The following is a 20731-nucleotide window of genomic DNA, read 5'->3' on the forward strand; positions in this document are numbered from 1 at the left end:
TCTAAGCACTTTGCAAACATCAACTCCGTGACTTATCCCAGGCCAGGAGGTAAGTGTTTCCTGGTAGCAAAACAGGGAGGCACAAAAGACTTCCCCAAACCACAGGGCAGGAAGTGAAGCCGCTGGATGTGAACCCAGGCCACTGGAAGAAGTCACTCTCCAAATACTCAGAGGATTGGATGAGTCGGGGCGCTCTTCTCCTGAGAGGGAGTAGAGCTGGGCACAGTGCACCCAAGGAGCAGGGACAGCAGCTCTGCACCTCACGGGCACTGAGCCCTGGGGACCGAGGGGCAGGCTGACACTGTGAGACCCACAGGATTTGGGGTCAAGTTGAAACCAAGGGGAATATTCAAGTGTACATCACATTTATTAAAGATTATAATTTTAATTCATTCGAGACATTTTGTAATTAAGATTTCATGTTTGTAGTCTTTCCTATTATGCATTCTCATACAAACGCACAGATAGGAATTACTGAGAATTAGTGACATCAAGTGTTTGAAAATGGATACTTTTAGGATGATACAAGACACCTAACTACACTCCATTCCCTTAAGTGGTTTAAACATTTCTTCTGAAATCTATTATTAATATTATTAATGTGCTGGTGATGTCTTCTTGAAAAATTGATAATGCAATCACATCTTAATTAAGTTCTTCTGGAGCACCATGCGCTCACGGGCACTTCCCTGAGGGTAACGAGGGGCCTACATGTCCCAGGGCAGTGGGGGGCTGGGGCACAGCCAGGTTCAAGGCAAACAGGTGTGACAGGCTGTGCTCCCCGCACAGAAACCAGCAGCTGCAGAGACAGAGAAGGATGACAGGGGCCCGTGAGACAAAAGGTCACAGGCCACGCAGCTCAGCGGAACAGCACCGCGGCTGCGTGGAGTTGGCCGTCCCACATCCAGAGTCTTCCAGAGACCCCGGCTACAAGTGGTCAGCATCATGTTCTCTGTCTTGTAACAGAAGCCAGTGTCCAGGTGGTGTGGGCCCTGTCTGGTTGGGAAAGGGGAGGAACCAAAGCAAACACCCTCTGACGGGCAGCGCCATTTCTATTTTGAGAGGGAGGGGTGAGCTCATGCCAGGGAGCCCTGGGAGGCCCTGAGAGGTAGGTGCTGCTCGCTGCCCTTCCCTGGGACATCAGGGGAAGAGTCAGAGGTGTCTCCTGACAAGGCAAGGCCACTCAGCAAGAGGTGGTGGCTCGGCTTGATGGCCGGGTGCTTAGTCTTCTGCTTCCTCCACTGGGACCTTGGGGGCCACACTCGCCACACCCAGGGCAGGAGGAAGGGCTGTCTGCTCAGCATATCCACAGCAGTGGGGGGTATAGGTGTGCATAGGTCCATTTTACTGATGCCAAACTGAGGCCAGGGGAACCTAAGGAATCCATTGCAGGGCACACAGGGCTATGAAAGCAGTGGAAAGATCTGACCCGAGCTGCTGGCTGCCGGAGCCCATGATCTCTGTCCACCTGACCCACCCTCATGCCCTTAAGGTGAGGGAGACTCTCTGCTCCTCGTTCTCTTTCCTGGGCCAGGGCACCGGGAGCATGCACGGTCTTCCTCTCTCCACAGAGCCCGCTGCTCCCTGTGACCTGCCATTCTGCTGATCTGAACTCAGGTCAATACAGCACCAAGTTCCAAAAGCGGGGATGGGGGCCACCTTGGGAGAACTGGCCCCCAGCTCCTGACAGAGACCTTCCTGTTGGGTGCGTGGGCTCTCTGGGTGAAACCCACGGCTGTCCTCCATGGAAGGGTGAGAATCACATACTCACGCCGAGGAGAAGAGGACAGAGTGGCAACTTCCCTTTCACCAGGGGAAGGTTTACAGGCGACGGGAAGCCCTGCCCATGCCTGCAGGGTCCTTACTGTTGACTTGGAGGGGCTCCATAGACCCCTCTCCCATCCTTGTCCAGGACTCTGGGGTCCTGGACCTGTGGCCATTCTGATGGGGCCACTCAATCTCGCACACCTGAGTGTCAGTCAAGCACTACCGAGGGGCCTCGCTGCAATTTCTGGCTCTAGACTCAGGCTCTGCTCCCTGAGTGCCGCAGCGAGCTCTCTGGGCCCTGCTCTGCCTGTTGTGAGGCTCCAAGTCTTCTGTTGTTAGGATGGAGTGGTATATGAGCCCCCAGCCCTGTCACCCAGTGCCTCATCACTCAGGTAAAGATGCTGGTGTCTCACTGCCTTAAAGAATATCTGTCTAAAAGCAACCCAGATCCTCTGGATAAAACAAAATCTGTGTTTACAAAGAGAAGGCTGTGCTGCACGGGCCTCAGTTCCACTAAGCAGGAACTTCCCAAAATGCCCTGCGACCACAGGCTCCGCATGTCTGCGACCAAGGGACCCAATCCTCCACAGCCTGCCCTAGCCTGCCCACACCTCGTGGTGGACAGAGCCTCTGCAGGACACCCCCGCTCTGGCCCCTGCCCTTCCGGCCACCATTGAGCCCTGGCCATGGCCACTCTGATCTTTCTTAAAAGCCACTGCCCACTCAAACCATCACTGCTGGCAAAAATCCAAGGGAGCCTGTTGGGAGTGTGAATACCCTTCTTCTTCTGGTCTGTGACAGGGCCGCACACACCCCGAGGTCTCCTCCTGAGATGTCCTTGCAGGACACAATGAGTTTCTTTCTTGAACAGACTTCCTCCCACTCTGGGATACCCCCCGGGCCCTGCCCAGAGTCAGCCCCAAGGGCCACAGGCCGGCTGGCCTGCTCCCACAAGGTCTCATGTGAATCAGCAGGAGCTGCTGTGTCCCTGAGCCCAGCAGGGGATGCTCTGGGCTATGACAAAGTGGAGCACATCACCCAGAGGAGGGTAAGCTTGGGTGTTGTTTATAAATGAGTGTGAGTTTTAAGCCGTAGGTGTACACACATGAGGCTCGTTCTCTGGGTATGAATCATAAAGCAATGCTTAAGGACATTATTTTAAAAAATGATGCTCTAATACAAAAAGCCAATACTTAAGCACAAGCAGGGATTCCCTCTGACTCAGCCTGTAGGGAAAGTGGGAGGGTCGGTTGAGAGCCCCGCCCCCTGTGGCGAATGTGGGAGGGGCCGGCCAAGAGCCCCACCCCCAGGCTCTGGGCCTGGGAGCCCTGAACCTGTTTTTTGGAGCAGGAAGGAGCACTGACCTGTTTTTCGGAGCGGGAAGTCATCTTTGCTGTCGTACATTCCCAGGACCGGGTGGTTGTAGGAGGCCGACACCCCACTCTGGGGTGGGGAGCTCTGGTCAAGCGAACTGTGCTGTGTTTTCCTGGAGAGAAGAAGCAAAGGCAGACGGATGAGTCAACAAGGGGCGGAAGCCCGCCAGACACATCGGCCCCGGATCAGCTCTGGCCGACCAAGGGGATGGGCTCCTGTCTGCCCCAAGGCTGAAATGAGACAGAAACCAATAATGAACACGCGACCCAAGGCTGAGCAGCACCTCCACAGCTGAACCCTGTGCCCAGAGGAACAGGGCCTGGTGTGAAGCCGGCAAGTATCCTGTTCCTCTTGGGCGGCTCCTTGCAGGGCTGCTCCCAGGCCACCAGGCCACAGCCAGCCACGAAAGGGCCTGTCCTCAGGGGCCCATGGCAGCCAAATGTGGACAGGACCTGCACAGTTGCAGGCAGCTGAGATCTGGTGGGGTGTATTTGGATCAAACAATGGTCAAGTCTGGGGTTCCCAAGGGGCCCTTCCTTCAACAGAAAATACCCAGTGTTCATCCGCACCTTCAGAGGAACAAAATCCACCCTGTCACCCCACTTCCTGGGGGATGGCGGGTATCAGGAGCCAACACCCTGTGCCGGGAAGTGGGTCTGTGATGTTTACTGCCTCCAGTGACCAGCCAGGCACACTCAGTATCCTCAAAATGGTGAGGCAGGCTCTGGCTCCAGCAGGAGGCTCAAGTGGGCGGGAGGGGAGTGGGGTTTGGGAATGGGGTGCCGCCAGCCCTTGGGAAGACCATCGGCATGTCCTGGAAGCTCCCACCCTAGGTATAATGAATTCTGTCGAGTCTTTAAACTGTGTAATCTGCTTAATGGCTTGAAGCAAATTTGCCAACTTACTTATTTGGAATTTGTTCGACTGTTTATTTGAATACACAGTACTCCACATCCACACACCTGTGTTATTTGAATTAAGAATAGGAGCTCTTAAATGCTTACAGGTGGATCATTTAAATATGGGAGAGCAAACTTGTGCAGACTGCGGGCTGATCACAGAGACCCGTCCATTGAGCACAGCCTGGACATCTGGGCTGTGGGGCCCAGCCAGGCTGTGTAGCGGGCAAGAGCTCATGCTCCTGGGGACAGGTGCATGCACACGACTGTACCCGTGACACGGGGTCACCTCCTTAGGCAGGAAGCCCTCCTTTTTACTTGTGCTTCCGCTGAGACAACCCTGGTCTCATGTCAGGGGGACACTGTCTGACAATCTTATGAAAGGTCTGAGGGTGGTTGCCCCGGGTGTCTCAGTTGTTACGCATTTGCCTTCGGCTCTGGTCATGATCCCAAGGTTCTGGGACCGAGTTCTGCATCAGACTCCCTGCTCAGTGAGGAGTCTGCTTCTCCCTCTCCCTGCTGCTCTATTTGTGCTCTCTCTCACTCTCTCTCTTTCTGTGTCAAATAAATAAATAAATAAAATCTTAAAAAAGAAAAAAAAAAAAGGTCTGAGGGCAACACTATCTCTACCAAATCACGTCTTCTGAGGTGTCCTTTGGGGAATGTGGCCTTAGCCGGTTTCAAACTTCTTAGTGCTAAGTCACAATGTGGGAAGGAATTCGCTTTCTCTTTCATGAGATGCATGGAAAGACCTGTGTGTGCATTTTGTGACCCGAAAGTGTGAATAATAATTATTAGTAGAATAGTATTATAAATAATAACTACTGTTGTTAGACTTCAATTATACACTGTTTATAAAGAAGCCACAAGTTGGAAAACCTGTATTTGTTCAAGATCTAATAGATTTTCTCTTCCGGTTTGCTCTCTGGAGATGCTGACAGGGTGAAACCCCCTCCCTCTCTCATAGGGCCCTCAGAGCCACAGTGCAAGGCCATGACCTGGGCTCAACACACAGCAGTCCTGCATCACCTCAGGACAAGGAGCTGGGCTGGCACGCAGGAGGCCAGGGCTGTCACCACAGAGCCCCCAGCCTTCAAGGGAGTGACTCACATCCCCACCAAGCAGCTGCCTGAAACCCTTCTGACTCCTGAACGAGAGCTCATCCCCAGGTGCCCACCACAGAGCTAAGTGGGCTGCTCCAGGAAAACCCGCCTTCACCGCCCCCCCCCCCCCTGCCCAGGGTCTGTGCACGTGTGTCCCAGGGAACGAGGACCTGGAGGGTGAGCAAAAGTGAAGTCCTGACCCTGGACTGCATGCGTACCCCCCAGTGACATGCTCTCCCTCTCGCACATACCTGAAGTATCGCACCCCACCCTCATACCTCACACATACCCCACCCTGCACACTGACACGCTCTCACATACATCCTCCTCCACCACTGACACACTCTCAATAGTCACACGTACCCCACCCCGCATACTGACATGCTCACACACTCACACGTACACTGACATGCTCTCATAGACACTCTTCCCCACACTGACATGCTCACAGTCACATGTACCCTACCCCACAGACCTACACGCTCACACACCCCCTACCTGTACATTGACACACTCTCACACACTTAGTGCACTCCACTCCATGCACAGACCCTCACACACTCCCATGTACACACCTGCCACCCCCACCCCCTCACAGAGGGGAGCAGAACCTGAGGGTGGCCCCTTCCATGAGCCTCAGCCCTGCCCATAGGCCCAGCCCCAGCTCCCGGCCCCAAGTCATGGCCCTGGTCACAGCCCTTGGTCACAGCCTGGCAGGAGGTGCTTGGTGGCACCTGTGCCAGCATCCGGGCCACTGGTGGATGACATGTGGTCTTCAAGGAGGTGCAGACGGAAGCACAGAGAGGAGCGCCCTCTCCTCGGCTCTCTGGGCCCTCCTCAGGCTGCGACATGGCATCCAGCCGCCTCAGCCCTCCACAGCCGCTCTTTCCCGCCAAGTCAGACTCACACAAGTGACCTCAACACAACCTGCCCTCGCCTAACCAGCACTGCCCAGTGCAAGGACAATGTGAGTTACCCGTGCAATTCAAATGGCACAGCAACCCTGCTGTAATGAGTAAAAACGGCTGAATTGACTTTATGACACTCTTTAACCCAATACATCCCAGTTACAATCATTTCAATGCGCAATCAGCCTACAAAGGTCAGTGAACAGTTCACATTGTCTCCATCATGCTGAGGCGCTGCAGTCCGCCCTGTCTGGCACCCGCAACAAATCTCCATTAGAACAGCCTCATCTCTGGGCCCAGGGACACATGGGGGGCCACCACCACCGTGGACACAGAGCAGCGTTGTCTCCACCGACAGGACCCCATGCCATCCGCAGCCGAGCTTGGGGCCCCTAGCCCAGTTGCCAGCTGGCTCTGGTGCTAGATTCATCGTGCTGACTCCAGACTATTATTTACCCGTGTCCCCGAACAGGGGTCCGTGTCGCTTCTCCACCCGAGTATCCTGTCTCTGAGGCCCGCCGCCTCCTGTGCTCTCCCTCTGGTGGGTGCTCGGGCTGCTTCCGTTCTTTGGCAGCAACAAACGATGCAGCCGGGACCCCAAGAACATGCGTGTGTGCGGACAGAAGTTTTTACCTCTGGGGCAGACCCTGGCAGGACAGCGTCTTGAGGGGAGGGGGCACGTTCACTTTTATGAGAAACTGCTGGACCATTTGCCACCAGCTGCACCACTCCGCTCCCCCGGGCTGCACGCCACAGTCCACGGGCCCCACAACTTCACCGCTTGGCCAGCTAAACTCCAGGCACCCCACTGGGTGCGAGGTGGTGACACCCAATGGCTGAGATTTGCATTTCCCTGACAGCTAACCATCTTTTCATGGACTCGCTGGCTATCTGTAGGTCTTATTTTCTGAGGTATTAATTCAAATCTTTTGCTTATATTTTTTTCAGTAGATCACTTATCTTTTTATTATTGAGTGACAGGAACTCTTTATATATTTTGGATATAAACCCTGTGAGTAGTTACAGGAATTGTGAATATTTTTCCAGTCCATGGTTTGCCTTTTTATTTTCTTCATGGTGCCTTTGAAAGAGCAGTTTGTAATTGTCACAAAGTCCATCGCTGGAGTTTTTGGTTTATGCTCAACGACAGCAGTGTCCTAAGAACTCTGTCTACCTCTGCCCCAGGCTGTGAAAACTTCTCCTATCTTTTCTTCTAGGAGTTTCAGCTTTTGTGTTTGGGTTTACATTTGGGCTAATAATCACTGCCGGTGAAGTGAAGCCAAGGTCAAAGTTCAGTTTTTCCTCCACAAAGACCCAGTTTTCTGACCGTGTTTTCTGCCTTCACACAGCAAGTGAACGCGACAGTCACTCCGCGATGTTGGGTTTAGAGTGACAGCGCAAGGCCGCTGCCAAATTCAGTGCAAACAAACCCATCCCCGGGCTGACTTCCCCACTCCAGCCCATGTGCCCCAAATCCCTCTAAGGGAGCTGAACCCAGGGCATGCAGGCCACGTCCGGGTCAGGCCTGAGGAGCCCCTGCTCCCCAGCCAGCAGCTGCCTCAGTCCCTACTGGGACCCCCACAACCCAGGATGGAAAGCCACCTGCCCTCCCTCTCTCCCCCTTCCCTGCTTGGGAGCTCCTCCCCAGAAGCTCCTCCCTCCATTCCAGACTCTCTCCGCAGTGCTCCCTTTCTGCCGGGACCCACCCTCCCCCACAGCCTCTGGGACTGGAGGTGACACACTCTCCTGTCACATGTGACCCATCACCATAGCCTCTGTTCCGGCCAGTGGTCTCCCGTCCCAGCCTCCTGCCCGCTCACAGGGAACCTGGCACCAGCCTTCTACCATCTGACATGGTCAGCCTACAACTTCTGTAGGCTTCCGGTCCCCTGGCCCCTTGCCAGCCTTACATCCTCAGTAGTGTCCCTGACTGACCCTCCCAGCCCGCCAGCCACTGCTGCTAAATGCTCCATCCCGGCAGGTCCTAGGGTGCCTCTGCCCTCTTGGCGCCTTCACTGGCCTGTCCTCTCAGATCCCCCCAGTGCCTCCCAGTCTGAGCCCCCAAAGCCCACTCCTCTTCCTACTGTTTTCAGTGCAAACCCCACGGATACCATCTCACAGGCTACCCAAACTGCTTTCCTGGGGGTGTTGCCCAGTGGCCCCACCCCCAGGGGATAGTGCAGCTTTCCCACAGCAGCCCCGGTTGTCTGGGGGCCCAGACGTGGGGCCACCAGGTGCTGCTACTGGCGTTTCCAAAGAATCCTGCATGCGGTGGATGTGGGCACGTGGCCTTGCTTGTGGCTTTCCACGGCTGCCGCTGCCTCTGCTCTGCGGTGGGAGTCGTGTCACTGGCTGACCTGCATGCACGCCCACACGTGTGCAGACAGGTGTGAGCACAGCCTTCCGGACCTGGCGGCATGTTGTGGCGGCACACAGCATGAGGGCTGCTTTCTCTGCCTTGGAATAATATTCCTTTCCGGTTGTACTGATTACGGCGTCGTCTGCCAGGATATGTGGGACCATCCCAGGGGGACATGGTGGTGTTTGATTTAGTCAAATAGTTGCCCCTTTAAGAGCTTGAAGATAGATATGTTTTTCCCCAATACAATGAATGATAACCATATTTTGACTTATGAAAACTACCCTATGGGTTTTCTGTAAGAAATGAAATTACCCTCAAAGACAGCGAAAAACTGTATTTCAAAGCAAAGCCTGCAAAGCACCCTTGATCATGGTTTAAAGCCATGTACAACTGCCCCTCCGTGCCCCATGTGGCCTGGGCCATGGCCAGCCCCTTGCAGCGAGTTTATGCTCAGAGGACATCCCTGTGCACGTAGGCATCACTTCCGACCTTTATGCAGCGCCACACCAGTTTTCTTTAACTGTCAGCAGGAGGAAGGCTCCCTGGTGGCCTCTGTCCATTATGCCTGCTCTGGGAGAGGGTCCCTAGCACAGAAATAAAATATGCCACAGCTGCTGTGGGCTTACCCAGCAGTCAATAAAACACCGGGTCGAAATTCAGTAGGTGCATTCGGACAATTTAGAACCAGAGTTCCAGTTTAAGTGGCTCCTTTTGCGGCCAAAATATATGGTGAGAAGAGTCACGGCCAGGCACCGGCCCTGCACACGTCAGTCCATTCACTGACAGATGGGCCCTCTCTGTCTGGAAGACCACCCCTGCGCAACACCCGCCGGACTGCTCATTACCCCATGTTCGCGGCTGTGTGCAGAGCCTTCCTGTCCACACCCCCTGCCTCGCTGGGTGAAGAACCAGGTGCCGCTTGGGCCACCGAGAGGAGGCTCGAAGCCTGCGCATGCCCCCACTTACCCGTACCAGTAGCGGGGGTCGCTGGAGATGCAGTGGTTCAGGTTCCGGTGGGCCAGAGCCTTCTTCTTATTGAGGACAAACTCCTGCAGCTTCATCTTCACCTCTGTGCTGGCCACCGCACCTGGCGCAGAAGGAAGCACAGATAGGTGACCCACTGGAGCCGCAGCCCGGGGAGTGGAGGGCGGCCGCGGGGCTCCTTGCCTGACAGGGAGCGAAGGTGTGCTGACGGGCCCGGGGTTCTAACTCAGGATGTTGCTGATGCCGTGACGGCTTCTCAAAGGAAGGAAAAAGATGGGAGTTTTAATAAGAGGCCTTCTTCCCATGAAGATTTTACATAATTGCATCCCATCTAAAATGCAGAAGTCATCAGCATGAAGACTTACTATTACCTAACACAAAACCACCAAGGGAAGTTTGATTCTGTTATATAAAAGACCATTCTGAATTCGGTGCTGGCAGTGTGCTGGCTTCCTTCTCACTGGAGCAAAAACAGCAGACACTCAGAGCGCTTCTGTGCACACCCCCCAGTGCCAGTGAGAGGGACGGAGTGTGCACCCTGGGCCGGCACATTGTGATGCTTGTGTACAAGGAAACCGAGCCGGCTTCGTTTCCACGCGTGTCAGAGGGAAGTTTCTGTTCCTTCCAGCTCATCGACTACTTACTTCGAGCATGTTTACCAGGCTTTACTAAAGTCAGAATCATGTGCTCTGTGGTTTTCTTGCGTGCTGGTTACTCACCCAAAGAGAAAACAGGCAACTTTGAGAAACAGACCCACAAAGCAAAGTCCAGACACACCGCTCTATCGTAAGACCCGTGCGTGTCTGATCCACGCTCCGACTCCACGGCACGCTCTGTGGCTCCGACTCCACAGCACGCCTGCACCCACCCCTTCCCTGTGAGCAGCATAGTTCCTGCTGTGCAGAATGAACCAGGATTCTTCATGGTGGAAAGACACTTCAGAAGGTGAGCAAAGCACAGTTTACATTTTACAAACCCATTTCTGACTGGAAGGCATTTTTAGATTGTCCTTGTTATTGTCGTTCGAAACCGTACTGCGGTGAACATGAGCAGACGTCATCATATTGAGGATTTGCTTAGGAAAGACCACCAAAGTCAACATATTTAACAAAAGGAACCTTATAGCCCTTGAAGCATCTTCTTTTTTTTTTTTTTTAAGATTTTATTTATTTTACAGAGGGAGAGGGATCACAAGTAGGCAGAGAGGCAGGCAGAGAGAGAGGGAAGCAGACTCCCCGCTGAGCAGAGAGCCCGAGGCGGGGCTCGATCCCAGGACCCTGGGATAATGACCTGAGCTGAAGGTAGAGGCTTAACCCACTGAGCCACCCAGGCGCCCCTCAAAGCATCTTCTAATTGCTTTCCCAAATGCCTTCATACACAGACGATCATGTGCCACGAGCGGGCAGGCTCCCCACATCTTCATGAGTACTCGGGATCACCCTATGTCTCTGTCCATCAGTACTCGGGATCACCACGTGACCCTGCGTCTCTATCAGTACTCAGGATCACCCCACACCTCTGTCCATCCGTACTCAGGATCACCACGTGTCTCTGTCCATCAGTACTCGGGATCACCACGTGACTGCATGTCTCCATCACTATTCGGGATCACCACCTGACCCCACACCTCCATCCGTCAGTCCTCAGGACTACCACATGACTTTGTCTTCATTAGTACAGGCGACTGTCACTTGCTGCAAATGGGAAGGGCAGCCGGTATTTCACTGTGGTCCCTGATAACTCCCCGGGGAAGTAGTTATCTTTTGCTCTTGTGATGTATCTTTACGTCCTTGGAGTATTTTTTCTTGCAGAGTATTCTCATGGTACGTTTGGGGGTGGCACGGTGGGTCTGTGTGTTTACCTTTTAAATGTTCACCCATTTGAGCTGTAGGTTTTACAGCAATAAATCTATTGTGAGCCTCCTATGCTAGGCCTCGCACATTTAAAGCTCCCATGAGCACTGTGAGCAGGTATCATCAGCCCCATGTGGTCCGGGGAGGCTCCCAGGCAGCAACCAGCAGCAGGGTCTAACCAAAGCAGCTTGATCCCTGGCCCCAGCTCTCCCTTCTCCTCCATATTTGTGTGCAAGCCTCTGCCCTGGTCTCTTGTTTCCTTTCAAAACTTGGATGATTTCCTAATTTTGTGAGATAGCACGTGTGTGTGTGTGTGTGCGCACATATGTGTATATGTGCAAATACATACATACGTACATGTGCTTGTCTATATATATACATACATATGTATGTGTACACACACACACACACACACACACACACCTGCCCCCGGTTCCTGGCACCAGGCTCCTAAAACCCTTGCAAACTCCTGATCTAATGCGGTGGCTGGACTCTTGGGAGGCTTCTGGAAGGGGCTGGTCACCAGAAGAGCGAGCCATCGTTAGAAGCTTAGACTTTTCAGCGCCATCGGAGAGGGGTGAGGGGCTGGCAACGGACTTAACGGTTGGTCATGAGGAAGCCTCCATAAAGTCCCATAGGATGGGGTTCAGAGTGCTTTCTGTGTGCCAAGAACGTGACACATACCAACAGCATGGGGACAGAGACTCCAGCACTCGGGACCTGCCCAGACCTTACCCGCGCGCACCACACCATTTGGCTGCCCACCTGCGTCCTCGGGCACACCCTTCAATGAACCAGTAAACCTACGTCGGAACTCCCCTGAGTTCTGTGAGCTGTTCTGACAAATTCAACGAGCCCAAGGAGGGGGCCATGGACACATCTGACCTGCAGCCTGGACTTCCAGACTCGTGGGTCTGATCCTCCAGGTAGACAGTGTCAGAACCGGCTACATAGCAGGACAGCCGGTGGTGGTCAAGCTCGGCAAGAGACCCCACGTGGGTGGCCACCAGCACTGTCAGAAGGGAGGCTTTCCAGGTGTAAAAGTAAAGGACAAACACAGGAGGTAAGGACCAGGTTTCCCCCAAGAAAGGAAGGAAATACTGGGATTTGTCCTCATTTTAATATTCAAATGCTAGTTTATATGTAGTCTGCTCAGGTTTTCTCATTGCAATTTTTTCCATTTTCTGGAAGTGCTGAAATTGATCTTCCGTTCGCTGGTTTGGTAAATAATCAGTTTTATTTTATGCTTGGTCTTCCAGTGCTGGGTTTTCACTAACTGAGCTGCTTGCTATTGCTAGATTTTCATGTTTCTTTCTGATATACATGAAATGGGTTTTGGTGTGAGACTCTACAGGTATTTTGACAAACTGCTCATAAATTGTTAATATCATTAGAGAAACTGTCTTTGCTGCCACTGTTATCACACCCCCAGTACACGCTCTCATTCACAGACTTTTTGACTAGCTGTAGGTGTGTCTGCCTTCTCGGAGGCAGTGCGCCCCTACAGTTCCGTCACAGAGAGCCTCTGTGGGTGGTGGGTGGTGGTCAGAAAGTATGGATCCCTGGGGACCAGGTCCTCCATAGCTGCGGTAGGGCTTGATTTTAGCTCATCCAAGGGAAACACAAAGAAAGTTCACTACACTGATTCCAAAGCACCTTCAGAAGCTCCCATCACGACATACCAGTTTTTGTCCCGGGCCTTCCCAGGGTCCGAGGAAATGACCCCATCGGCGCCCAAGAAGAGCACCTTACTAGAGCTCTGTGCACACCATGTGCTGGCCACTGGGCAGAGGGCACGCGGGAGGACGGACACAGCCAGGCCAAGCTATGGGTGACCGAAGGCACAAAGTCACTGATTCTGAGCATCGCGGTTCAGTGCCCTCCAAAGGTAGCCAGAGTCAGGCTGAACAATGATCCAGAACACACAGAGCCTGTTTCCAGTCTACAAGTGGGCTTGTCAGAAAATCGCACGAACACAGGGATCTGCGTATAACGTGCCCAGACATGCAGTCACCTGGCATACCCCTAACCAAGCACCAGCACCAAGGGCAGCTGAGGACATACGCCAAGGGTTACCCGTGTCAGGATACAGCATGCCTTGCAACCAGGAGCAAGAGGTGATGCAGGGCACGGAAGGGCAGAGGGCACAGAGGGCCGTCTATGCAGAGGAAATGCAAATCCACTGGTAATTCACAAGTGGACCCAGCTGACAAAAGAAACCACAGTGGAATGAGGAGCTCCGGATTTCTTTCCACCTCCCGGTGCTGCTGGCCTCACGGCGAAGTGATCAGAATGCCTGATGATGAGGAGAGGGTGCACGAGGGGGAAGACCCAGATGAAGGAAGAGAAGATGGCCTCCGGTCCTTCACAACTGTGGGTGCAGGAGACTGGACAAGGCAAAGCCGGGCAAGCGGTAGAGTGTCTCGGTAGGTGGAGGAAGGTCGTTCCTGAGAGTTTCCCAGCAAACCAAACCTGGGAAAACACCTGTCAATGTGGATCCACTTTCCCTCCATGAAAGGGACGCTTGTGAGGCCCCCGCGAGCACTCCAGGGACAGGCTGATCCCAACGACCATGTTTCAGGAGCCTCTGACCCTCCCTGCTTCAGCTGTATCCCTGGCTGGCATCACGGGCTCCAGAACTCAAGGAAGCACAAAGAACAGACCCTCCATCCCAGCTAAATCCCAGGAACAGGCAAGCACAGCACAACGTGGCAAGGAACAGCTGCCTCCCCTGGAGGGGACACTGGCCCCCATCAGCCCTTGTCTCCTGAGCTGTCTGTCACCTGTGTCCTCACAGGAGGACATATGTCTCACGACTGACCTGTGGTCCCTCCACCTGCAGAGCGTGGGAGAAGGCACCTTATGGACTCTCTTGGATCCCATCAAGCCAAGCCCACCTCCCTGAATGCAGGAAGGTTCCTTCCGGCACAAACAGACAACCGGATGACCACGGAACCTCCCTGATGTGTCCGGCCAAGGCCACATTACAAGAGGGGGCAGATGGTGACCTGGTCACAAGGGTGGCCCCCTGGGGCACTCCCTGGACCCTCCTCTCAGGGGCAGTGGGCACCACCAGGGTACAGGTCCTCATACTTGCACAGGGCCGTGGCCGCGGCCAACGCCAGTAACGCCGCGCACCGCAGAGGGACTGTCTGTCCTTCGTGCTTCACAGCAGAGGATATTCAAGGAACAGCCACTATCCTTCTAGCTGTTTACTCATCTCTCAGCAGATTCTGCTGCTTTTTGCTTTCTCATCGTCTATTACCTTCGTGGATGTGGAAATCTTGGCGCTCTTATTAGAGAGATCTCAATTCTAACCCGATGCGCCTCACAGAGCAGTTCTTCCGACACTTAGGAAATACTGAGTTAAAAAACAACTGTTTTCTCCTCTCCTTTTTTTTTAAAGTTTGTATTTGAATCCCAGCTACTTTACATCATACTGTATTAGTTTCCGGTGCACAACATGGGGACTCCACACTTCCACGCATCAACCCTGGGCTCACCCAGATACTTCCACCTTAACACAGAGTTACAGAACTGATAAAACACATTCAGTACACAAATACCCAACAGCTCTAATTTTCACTTTTTAACAAGAACGAATTCATGCTGACTACCATTCATTCATTGGACAGGCTTTATGTGCCAGATTCCGATCTGGTCGATGGGGACAGAGATGGAAACAGAAAAGACAAAGCCTCCCCCGCACATGGGGCAGGATGTAAGGGACAGGCCGGTGAGTACAGACCAGAAAGCATGGGGGGCCGAGGAGATGGTGTTGGGCACCGGCCCAGGACCTGGGGGCCCATGGGGAGGGGAAGGTGCTTCTAGACACCGTCTGTCATGACGGACTCATGTTTCTCCTGCCCCACGGGCCTCTGAGAAAGGCCCGACTTCACAAATGGGACAGAGAGTTACTTTCTGGATCAGGTGTTGGATCTTTCAACTCAAGTCCTTTGAGCCTTTTTTTAAAAAATTATTTTTTAAACAAAGTGAACGAGCAGGCTGGGCTTGTAAATAGCAACGAAGAGAAAGGTCGCTGCGCTCGCTCCAGGCTCCTTAGAGAACAAAGCCTGGCATTCTGTTGGATTGTCCCTTGGAATATGTGTATCTGAGATCCATCAACGTAGTTAAGCTAAGTAAAACCTGGCTAGAGATCATGTGTTCGTGCTGAATGAGACAAAATGCCACGAATCGTAAGAATTCACTGTTCCTTAGAGCTCATAGCGTCAACTGGTATCAATAAGTAAAAGAGAGTTGGAGAATTATTTAAAATTAAAAATACTGTAAATGTTTACAAATGCAACAAAACTGTAATTAAATATTCAATAGGAGATTCACTTAAAAAAATAAAAAAATAAGAAACTGCACAGATGCCTTGCACTGCGTTTTCAAATGCTTACCAATGGGAGACGCCCCAGGCCATTTGCATTCCCCCACAAACGCCCTTTTAGCTGCTGCGAACAAGGCTCTCCTTCATGCTGCGGAGCCCGCCCGCGGCCCCGCTCACATAAGAGCCCCCGAGTGGCGTCCACCACAGCGGCCTGCCAGGCCTGTCTCCTCACAAGACCACACTCAGGGCTGCAAAGCCTACACGAGCGTGCCAAATACCCAAACCGTACACAGTTTATTATTAATAATAAAACCTGACCACCCAAATCCACAAACTGAAAACCACCAGGGTTGCTGCTAGTGACGAGCGTGGAGGGAAGCAGAGAACATTCCAACGCTTGGGCTGGGGTGGGGAGGATGTTCAGTAGGTAGGGAAGAAATTGTTTTTGACGTGTAAACAGATCTAAAATGTTTTCTGAAGTCAAATCTTTTCACATTTTGTGAGGCTTAAGATGTTATTTTTATTGGAAGATTCTGGTAAACTACGAGGAACTAATTTAGCCTGAGCTGCTTTTTAGCAATCTGGAAACCTGGTTATTTGTAGGTTAGTTGTGGCACACATCAACTAGCTCATACTTAGAGTTTTAACTCCCATCCTTTGATAAACAACGACTTCCCTCCTCCAAAGGAAAACACATTGATTAGGATACAGAAACAAGGCTCAAGCAAAGCACAGGAGGATGGAAAGGGGGCAGGACCCCCTTTCGGGGTGTATGTAGCCCCGCTGTGCACAACTGTGGCTTTGGCCCCCCAAGCAGAAGCCCCTCTCACAGGTCTCAGAAAAGGGCTGGGTGCTGTCATCTAGGGGGGTGGGCTCCCAGAACACATGGCTGTCCCCAGTGACAGGCCACGGAGCCCTTTTGGTAGTCAGATTCCTAACACTGAGCAATAGGACTCACCTGGATGCCCGGTTCTCAATCCTGGCTGCACACCAGAATGATCCAAGGAGTTCTAGAAATAACAATGTTGAAGCCCACCCTCCACTCTAGACCAGCAACCTCAGGACCTCTGGGGGATTTCCCGACACCATGTGCCACCCCTCATAGGTGGTCAGCACCCCAGGAACACCTTGGCCAGGAAGGTCTCTTCACACAAAGGAGTCTATACACACAATACACGCAGTGGTTGACCAGCACAGGGTTGTGGAGGGAAAAGAGTGTCATCTAGCCAGCAGGCTCAGTGGTGAGGGTGATGGGCGTGACCACCCCACCTGTCCCATCAGCCCACCGCAGATACAAGTCTGCACTCAAAGACCAATTGTGTCTGTTGCCAACACAAATCTGCAATTTAGTTTCCCCTGATGGGCTTTCATCCTCGTGCCTGGAATCTTGACTAAGGGCCATCACAGCCTGGAAGTCACCATCTCACCCAACTGGTGCGACAGAACAAGGCACACCACTCAGATCTAGTAATTACTTTCAAACATTGGTACAAAAATTAGATCTCATGCAGAATAAAAACTCTCCTGATGTGCTTCTTACGTGGAAAACTCTACCAGCCCATTAAAGTGAAAACACATTTAAAGTATATTATTTCAAGAGTAAAATACACTGCAGTAACTAATGATCACGAAAGGTTACTTCTATGTATAAAACCAATTACTAAATACATACAAATATTTCAGAGCCACAAACTGAACATGAACAAAATACAATGGCTGCACAGGTGAAGAAAGAACCCAGCGTTTCCGAAAGGGAACAGGTATGCAAATGTACACAAGCCTGCAGGCATGGCGGCACAGACGGGCCGGGTCCTGACTCTGGTCTAGACCAGACCAAGGGGCCAGGCCTCACCAGGAGCAGAAGCCCACGTGCTACACGGGGGCCATGAAGCAGAGGAAATGCAGCAGCGAGGCAGAAGGCATGTGTGACAGAAAACCAACAGAGGGCTCGGGGCCAGGACGTGAACAGAACTACCCAAGTCAAGAAAAAGGGTGACAACCCACCACAAAAATGAGAGAGAGGCTTGAACAGGCAAGCACTTGACATGAGACACGAAAATGTGCCGAGCCTCGCTGGTAACCAGACCGAACTCAGAGCGATTGCCAGCAGCAAGCGCGAGCAGGAACACAGGCTGTGGGCGCTGCCCTGCATGGCTGGGATGGTGCTTCAGAAATGGCTGGGCCTCACATATGAGAGGCGGGCACACACATTCCCTAAAGTGTGAAGCTACAGCCACTTCACACCTGCCCATCCGCACCAGGGGACATGTCCAAGGACATGCGTCCCAGGATCACCCGTCACAACTCTGGTTAGCAAACACCCAAATACCTACCGACCACAGGATGGACGAACACAGTGCTGTGCCCGTGAGTGAGGCAGCAGGCAGCTACCCACAGCAGTGAGCTCTTGCTACATAGGACACCAAGGACACACTGCACGAGGGGCTGCTGAGTGAGAGAAGCCAAACACAAAGAGCCACGTGTTAACGAGTCCATTTCTAGAAACCTCAGAAGCAGGCCAAAATGTCTTTAGTGTGGGGTGCCAGGGAGGGGTTCCTTTGGGAAGGAGGGGAGGAGCAGGGTCTGGAGGCCCAGGGGCCCAGACACCGCTCCTGTCCTGGTCTGGGGGCTCTACTGGGGGGTGAGCTTATGAACAGTTCCCTATGTATTGGAGGCTGTGCCCTTTTCTGTGTGTGTATCATACACAGTACAAAAGATTCTTAAATTTCAAAGAACAGTCTTGACAAGAACACTTTAATACGTTGCATGCTGTCATGCACATGTGGATTAAAATCTGAGCAAAAATCTAAAGTCTAAAATCTATACAACAGGTTGTTAAGATGGTTTTTCTTACTTGACAGCTAACCGTTTTAAGTAGCTGAGGTTAACGGAGATCTGAGGTTCATGTGTGTTACTGAAATATGCAAATACCACTATTTTTGCTCACAGGTGCTGGAAGTCCATCACCTGAACGTCCCCACGTCAGAACCCGACGCAGGAGAGAAGCGCACGTCTTAGCTCATGTTCAGTGTCACCAGGGATCAAATGAGTTCCGCTGAGCACCAAAGTCTCAGGCAGAAATGAGCCGAGCCCAGCAATGTGACACCCACTCTCACTGCTGTCTAGGTCCTGGGTGTGTCACTGGAAACAAGCTGCCGAAGACAGAGGCACAGACGCGCGTGGGAGACAACTGCCTTCGGCCTCAGTCTGCGCGGATGCGGCCCGTGTGCAGGACACGCCAGGCCTCACAAACACTGGTCCTTGCTGAGCCCACTGGAGGCATCACGTGGCCGGGGACTGTGGCTCCTCCCCCAGGGACACAGGAAGCCGCCCCCCATCACCTTCCATAGGGCGAACAACATACAGAATCATCTCCTTTCCTGGAAAATGACAGACCCTACTGGTCTTCAGACATACAAACACTGCCACTAGAAAAAGCAAACGTTAGGGTCAAGAGGGCCAATGTGAAAGCAGGCAGTTGGCCACTGTGTCCCCACTCGGCCCCCAGGCCACCCCACGAGTGAGGCCTGCTTCTACGGGGCTCACAGTGTGCTCACAAGAGGAAAGAACTTTGAAACCTCCAGGACGAACTTCCAGGTAAAACCCGCTTTGCACCTGCTGAGAACACTTTAGAACGCTCCAATCAAGCCAGAGGCCATGCTGCACACCCCAAACGAAGGCACAGATCCGGGCTACACTTGCCCAAGCTGAGGGCGACACAGCGTGCTCCGCCTGGGGGTGGGGTGCGGGGGTCCCCCGCAGGCCTCTGCCTATGGGACCCAGAGCCCAAGAGCCGCTGGAAAAGCCGCCCCAGCAAGGCCCCAGCGCCCCCCAGCTCGCAATTGTGCCCGCACACTTACTCTCTTTGCCTTTCTCCTTGTTCTTGAGCTGCTGCAGCTTCTGCTCGCGGTGTTGCTTCTCCAGCTCCTGCTCCTGGCGGTGTCGCTCCAGCTTCCGCTGATGCTCCAGCAGCTCCTGCTGATGCTTCACGGCCAGCAGCTCCTGCTGTTGCTGTGGGGAAGGAAGGGGGACAGAGATGGTCAGAGTCTCGCTCCCGAGGAACACGAGACAGACACACACATGAACAGCAGCAAAGGGCCAAGCGTCCACACGTCCGTGTCGCCTACAGAGAGGGCTATGCTCTGCACGGTCCGCACGCAAAGCCTGGCTGCCGACTTTCTCAGCAGTAAAAACTAAAATAAAAACCACTGAGCTGCTTGGAGAAAATGCACGTGAAGATCTGGGTGATTGCCTGCGTTGGGAAGGGTGCTTGGAGAGTGACATAGCAGGGCCGGACTGGGTATGGCTGCTCCAGAAAACCGGGAGAACTCCTCAGCAAGTTAGATGCATGTCTGCCCCGGGACCCAACAACCCCGTCCCTGGCCGTGGGGACACGTCTGCACACCCGCCTGGATAAGAAGGGCATGGCGGCTTGCTCACAACAGCCCAGCCACCCAACAACGGGAAAGACCCATGAGAAAACATAGGTGGGCTGTCAGTAAACAAAAGGCACACGCCAGTGGCACTGATGGGCTTGTGGGCAGAGTCGGCCCTCAAAGACTCCCCATCTGTGACGTTCTGCTGGGCGGCGGGGGGGTGGATGGAACGCTTGGGGACATAGCAGCTAAGCCACAGGCAACATCCACACCCGGCCTGCAGCACTACGGGCATGCAATCCCTTGCCTTGTTGTTGTGGGTCCTGTTTCCATCGTCCCTCCTGGGTGGGTGGCCATCCTGTTCCCTGTGCAGAACGGGGGCCACACTGGCAGTCCCAGCAGCCCCAGAACTTTCTAGCAAGGAAATCTAACACACACTCTCCCAGATCCAAGCCATCAAGTGCCTAAGACAGGGACAGACCGGAACATCCCTCTGGCTGTTCCCAGGAACTATGGTGGCCACCAGGGACCAGCCAGGGACATTGAGGTACGTGGAGGCCCGCGGGCTGGAACCAGAGCACAAGGCAAGGCAGAGCCAAGGGGAACACGGAGTTAGCAGGACCAGGGGGTGGCCGTGCGGGGCACGAGGTGCTGTTTTGTGAGGAAGGCATTGTACTCTGCCAGCTCTAGGGGGTGGGCCCTGGGAGCCCTCCTGCCTCTGGGGAGGGGGCTGAGCTCTTTCCCACCAGAGGCCACAGGGAATGAGGGGGCG

At 53.4% G+C, this 20731-nt stretch overlaps 1 protein-coding gene across 2 annotated transcripts in view; it reads right to left on the reverse strand.

The window, feature by feature from the left end:
• The window catches only part of LOC111156745 (histone deacetylase 4), a 285367-nt gene that overhangs the window by 74634 nt on the left and 190002 nt on the right, over positions 1 to 20731 (reverse strand). For both annotated transcript variants that reach the window (XM_022517915.1, XM_022517842.1), the window contains 3 exons: positions 19444 to 19594; positions 9380 to 9500; positions 3132 to 3253 (listed from right to left, as the gene is read on the reverse strand). In XM_022517915.1, the coding sequence (XP_022373623.1) occupies positions 3132 to 3253; positions 9380 to 9500; positions 19444 to 19594 (394 nt within the window). The remainder of the gene's footprint in view (positions 1 to 3131; positions 3254 to 9379; positions 9501 to 19443; positions 19595 to 20731) is intronic.

Source organism: Enhydra lutris, unplaced genomic scaffold (assembly GCF_002288905.1).
Source record: "Enhydra lutris kenyoni isolate GAN:26980312 unplaced genomic scaffold, ASM228890v2 scaffoldscaffold1, whole genome shotgun sequence".
Lineage (NCBI taxonomy): Eukaryota > Metazoa > Chordata > Mammalia > Carnivora > Mustelidae > Enhydra > Enhydra lutris.